At 52.4% G+C, this 6000-nt stretch overlaps 1 protein-coding gene across 2 annotated transcripts in view; it reads left to right on the top strand.

The window, feature by feature from the left end:
* Positions 1–4999: 4999 nt before the first annotated feature.
* The window catches only part of NETO1 (neuropilin and tolloid like 1), a gene marked incomplete at both ends in the record, with an annotated part of 101182 nt that continues 100181 nt past the window's right edge, over positions 5000–6000 (top strand). For both annotated transcript variants that reach the window (XM_081263281.1, XM_081263280.1), the window contains one exon: positions 5000–5027. In XM_081263281.1, coding sequence (XP_081119407.1) covers positions 5000–5027 — 28 coding nt within the window. The remainder of the gene's footprint in view (positions 5028–6000) is intronic.

The following is a 6000-nucleotide window of genomic DNA, read 5'->3' as shown; positions in this document are numbered from 1 at the left end:
AACATCTTCTCTTTTAGCAAAAGAAAGGCGATAGCAAAGATGTAGCAGTGCTGCAGGAAGACATCCAGTCTGCAGGAGCTTCTATGTCTCCTACAGAGAGTTGCAAGTGCAGAGTCAAGAAGTCATGCATTTGAATTGAAGCAGTGAGTGTCTCCACCAGTGGACCCAGGGTTTTAGAAATCTGTCTTACCTGTCATTTTTTAAATTATGCTCTTGTTTTTATTTTTATTTTTAATGTTTTTATTAATTCATTATAATTACACATAATTTGGGGGTTCATTTTGACATAATTATACACGCATGGAATATAATTTGCTCCAACTCAGTCCCCAGTATCTCCCACTTCCTTCACCTCTTCTCTCCCCTATTCCCTTCTCCTACTCTACTTGTCTTCCTTATATTTATTTATAGTTTTTTAAAATAGTGCTTTGCAGATGCACAACAAGGTGAAATTCACTGTGTTATATTCATATATGTACATAGAATAATTTGGTCCTTTTCATCCCACTAATCCTTTCCTTTCCGCCCCTCCTCTCTCCCCATCAATCCCCTTCTTTTGATCCAGAAATCCCCCATTCTATTTTCATGTAATTTCTCCTTCCCGCTTTTACCCCCTTGTTTTGGTCTAGCTTCCACATATAAAACAGTCAATCCTTGACTTTCTGGGTCTGGCTTATTTCACTTAGGATGATGTTCTCCAGTGCCATCCGTTTACCAGCAAATGCCATAATTTCATTCTTCTTTATGGATGAGTAAAACTTCACCATGTAGCCAATTGTTTTCTCTGATAATCAGATGCTGACCACAGTGGGGTGAGAGGATAGGGAAGAATGAAGGTACTTTGGTTTGTGCAGAGGGGAGTGAGGGGAGGAGTTGGGCTGAGGGGATGGGGAGGACAGTAGAATGGGACAGACATTATTACCCTCTTTACATGTGTGATTACACTACTGGAGTGACTCTGCACCATGTACAGCCAGAGGAGTGAGAAGTTGTGCTCCATTTGCATACACTAAGTCAAAATGCATTTTACTGTAAAATAAATAAGTTTTAAAAAATTGCCTATGAGAAGAATGCCTTAGATGAATGGATCAAGAAAATGTGGTATCTATACAGGATGAAGTTTTACTCAGCCTGTCATTGTTTTGAAGTTGCAAGCCAGGAGGAAACCAATGGCCCTTAATTGGGGCCAAGAAGTTTGAATTCTGCATTATCTTTCATTTTAGTCACTATTTTAATTCTAACTTTGGGGAACCAAAGGAGGTGCCCTCCTTTCCTTGGAGAAATTTTACCACATTGTTTTCTCTTAGAAAGAAAAATCTTTTGGGGCCTATTAGAGAGGTAGGATTACTCAGCAAGAGCATATTCTGGGACTCAAGAATGAGATGGCCATTTGCCAAGCAAGTAGCAGGTAGCAGAGGGTTAAAAAGATTTGTGCATGTGTGATGAAGAAAAGGGAAAGGGATCATCAAGGGAAAAGGTGCACCTGCAGCCTAGGAGGATCAGGGGAGAAGGGCAAAACCCTCTGCGTGTGCTATGGCTCAGCTCCTGGTGATGGAGTCCCTTAGTGTACCTCCTTGCTGAATGGGGTCCAGGAGGTCTACACTCAGGCCTTCAGCATGGAGGCCAAAGAGGCAGTGAAACTCCTCAGACCCAGGCACTGCACAGGTAGGAGAGCACTGGCACTCAGGACCAGAGAGATTACTATATGAGAATTTGACTTCAAACAGAAGCATGGTCAAGGTTTACAGTCCTTTCCTGGATTTCCATCCTGAGTTACAGGATTCCCCTTGTGCTGCAAGGACCACCCCTCCAGAAAAATTTGTCATGGCCACTTCCAGTGTTGGGTTACAGCATTTATGTCTTGAGAAACTGATCTAGGCAAAGAGGAAGGAAGGGGTGGGGGATTCAGCCTAAAACCAGGTTTTCATTCTTCAACTGTGATTGAGAAATGCAGTAAATTTCCTTAAAATCCTTTAAAATGTTGCCACGGTTCCTTTGAAGAGTTTAATCATTTTCGAAGGAAGGCATATTTTGGATATGAAAAATAATGACCTTCCATTCCTACGAAAGATTCAATATTCAGCTATCATCTCGCGTCTCTGGCAATTTTACAAGAGCCCCACCCCTCTCCTCCAGAGGTGACCCGGATCCAAGAGACACTGCCCAGGCATTCTGTGTCAGTTATTCATAAATCCTCAGCTGTCCTGGACAGACTGATGGGTTTTGTTTCCACCGGGTGGGGCGGGGGGTTCTCCCTCAACTCCACTCCCACGGTGGCTCCCCACTCCCCTCCCCCGCGCTGGCTCTGGAATCTCACTGGTCACTGGACTCCAGTGGGACCGCAGCTTATTTTCCCCTCCATCCTTTTACAAGTGCATATGTGGGCAGATACTCACCCGCTTTCCATCCATCCTCTTGCCCCTTTCCCTTTTCTTGAGCTTGTAGCTCCCCTCCCAGGCCTCTGGTTCAGGTGGAGTTGGCACTCTAAGGGCGCGCACAGTCTCCCTCGCTCATCATCATCACCATCACCATCACCATCATCATCAGCATCATCATCCTTATCTCTCCCTTCCTCCGCCCCCTCCTTGACTCCCGCTCTCAAGCTCTCTCTCTAGCTCGCTGTCTTTCTCCGTTCCCTCCCTTCCACATCTGCCAGCCTTTCCTCAAATGGACGGACACCCGCTCCACTTGCTCACTTTACCCCACCATTAAGGAGTTGCAGCTTCCTGGAGATCGAGGAACCAACAACAGCTTGGTAGCTGGAATCTTGAAGGTTGCGTTCGGATCTCAGGAATCCCCTCTGGATTTGGGGGTCATCTCATTATCCCTCATCCCAACGTATTGACAGGAGACCTCCACCTTCTCTCAGCGCTGTGATGGGGAAAATGTGGGCAGGAGCGCGGCGAGCACCCACACCCCGCCCGTACCCACGCACCCACGTGGGCGTCCCAGGGCCGCAGCAGCAGGTGCAGGGAAGTGAAGGCCAGGAGCCAGGCAACAGCGCCCCAGCCTCAAGCGCTCTCCAGTTCCTCTTAAGACCACCCCCCCTTTTTTTCTCTCTCCTTAGCCTTTTAGGGCGACCCCTGTCTTCGCAGCACGGAGTCGGTGGGCTACCGGCCCCCTTTATCTTTCCCCACCCCCAGCTGCTCATCGCCAACATCCCAGACCCGAGCGCAGTTGGGGCTGTGAAACCCAAGGCTCAGGGTCCGGGGATGAGCGCCCTGGAGGTCCGGGCCGCAAGGGCAGTAGCAGAGCTTTGACTGCCTCTGTGTGCTTGAGGTCCGGCCCGCACAACGGTGCTCCGCGTGGGTAGAGTCCGCAGAGGCCCGGGAGGGCGGGACGCATCTGGGAAGGGGAGGAGGTGCTGCTGCAGCGTCCTGGGAGGGACTCCCCACACTCGCGGCGCTGCCTCGTGTTTACCGTTATTTGGTATTCAATTATTCTCTTTTTACAAGCTGGGGCTCTTCCGGTGCTGTTTCTTCGGCAACTCCTTTCAGAGTTTAACGCACCAGGAGCGCTGATGTTCTTGTGTGTTGGGGTTGGGTGGGGGCATCCATGTTTATCTGGGGATGGTTTTAAATATTTTGAATAGGGGAAAGATAAAAGGCAAGAGCTTGCCTCTTTGTAGGGGCAACTTGGTATCTGGCCCAGTGATTTACGGGGAAACTTTCACAGCTTTCCCATTCCTCTGGAGCCCAAGTCTCATCTCCCAGACCAACCGGTGTAGACGGTGAAGTCTTCACCCACTGTAGAGGTGAGAAGGCTAGAGAGGTCCCACTCCCCTTAGAGAGACGGAATCCAAGGGGTGGGAGAAAAACGCACCACAATTTCTAACCCTTAAAAAGTGGAAAACCGAGCCCCAAAGGTGATTTTCACTTGATGCCCCCTCCCCCTTCCACGCCACGTATCCATCACCCAGATACAGCCCGCGCCTTTCTCGCCCCTTCTAGCCAGACGAGAAGAGTGACTGATCCCAGTCTGGGCTTCACCCCCTCCCTCCTCCCTCCCCCCTCACCCCCCCATCCAAAGAGCTGTGATGTCCTTGCTGTCGCCGCCGCCGCCTCATTCCGCCGCGCACCAGCCCTGGGGGCGCCGGCTGCGCGGAGCTGCCCAATTTCACCCCTGTCTCGGGCTTCCTGGAGGGTCCTGTAGCGCAGGGCAATGACTAAGGCGCCCACTTGGTAACTCTGCCATCTTCCTGCTCCTTTCTCTTCCCTCCCCGCCCCGCCCCCTTTAGCCACCCCCGTTCCCCTCCACCACCCTCTAGCCCTCCTCCCAGACGCCCACCCACCCGCTCCTCTTTCCGCAAGATCGCAGAGGTGGCGCGGAGCCCGGCAAGCCGATGACGGACCCCTTCCTCCAGTCTTCAATGCCTCAGCGGAAGATCCCCCAGGGCTGGAGAGAGGACTGCTGCTGGACATCCTCCCTGGGAGGCTGCTCCGACCTGCTGCTCGTGGTGTATGAGACTGGGGACTGAGCGAGCCCCAGTCGCCGCCGCCGCCCGCTCCGTCGCTGCCGTCGGTCGGGACCGGCCCCCGCCTCGCTCCGCCCGCCGCCCGGCCCCAACCCGGTCCCGGCTCCCGGCGCTCCGGGGCTCGCCCCGCGCCCGCCGCCGCCCGCGCGCCGACTGCCTGCCGCGTCCTTCTGACAGTTGCGGCGGTGGCGATGATGCAAAGGAGGAGGGTGCTGCCGGCGGCGGTGCTGATGGTGGCGATCCGCGCCCGGGTGTGATGCGAGCGTCATGGTGGGGATGCTGGCTTCGCGGCGGTGAGAGCGAGCGAGAGCGAGAGCCAGCCAGGGGCGGAAGACGGACTGTTGGGATCTGGCTGCTGTGTGGGCTCCATCTCTTTCTTGCGTCTCTCGCGCGCTTTCCCCCCTGTATTTTGTTCTTGGCTTGCATATTCAACATCTCTGGACTCCATCCTCCCCCCACCACTGAAGTCTTCCCGTTTCTAAATGGAATTAGTGGAGATCGGAGCCTCTGGTGTAAGGAACAGACATGATCTATGGACGCAGTTTGTTTCACAGTGAGTACCTTTCCCGCCGCTCGGCCGGCTCCCCGGTGCCATCCCTCCCCTCCCCTCCTCCCCGCCAAACGCGCAGGGGAAAAGCCCAGCCACCGCGCTCCGCTCCAGCTGGACCCCGCAGTCCCAGTGAGTCTTGGGGCAGATGTAAACTTTCTGTATTGCAGCATCGTAGAGCCGGGTGTGGGGGCGGCGCACAGTCAGACCAGGAAAGACAGGCTCTCCTAGGGCAGGAACCTCCGGGGTCCAGAACAGTGTGCAGTTCAGAGAAGGGCACGTGCGGAGCGGCTGCAGCCCCAGAGAGGGAGCAGGTGGAAATAGCCAGGGAGCAGGGTTTATACTTGATGGGACCAGAAGAAATACTCCTCTGCCTGGGGCTTCCGCAGCCCAGACTCCCAGTCCCATGGGCAATCTAAGGCGCTGGAACCCAGGGCTTGGGGCGAATGCCAACTTCCACTCTCTTCTGTCCAGTAGACCTAACGCTGCTTTAGAGTGTGGTGAAGCATGCAGTGCTGGGTGGGAGGAAGTAGAGGAAAAGGGCATCAAAAGTCGTTAGGCAGGAGGCAAGGTAAAATGTGTGGTGGCAATTTCACATTATAAAGCAGGGATATTAGAGTGTTAATCCTGTGCCACGCAGTTAAGACTAGCTTTTCCCTTTCAAACATAGTATGCGTTCAATAGTGTGATTCCATGAAAACACCCGAAAGCAGAGTAAGGAAAATACCAGATGTACACCCTGAAATTGTGGATAGTTGCCTCTGTGGTGTGTGTGTGTGTGTGTGTGTGTGTGTGTGTGTGTGTGTATGCAGAATCATGGCGAACTAAGGTGATTTTTGCGACTTAAATACACAAAACAATGAACACGACAAAAGCAACCACCAATGTTTTTATACAGAGTAAAGATGATCTTGTTAGAACATAAAGTAATACAGTTGACACCTTCTCAAATATTATATCAGGGCCCAGATGATTTTCT

The sequence above is a fragment of the Spermophilus citellus genome (assembly GCF_964194105.1).
Source record: "Spermophilus citellus genome assembly, chromosome: 12".
Classification (NCBI taxonomy): Eukaryota; Metazoa; Chordata; class Mammalia; order Rodentia; family Sciuridae; genus Spermophilus; species Spermophilus citellus.
This window is presented reverse-complemented; position numbering and strand designations above follow the sequence as displayed.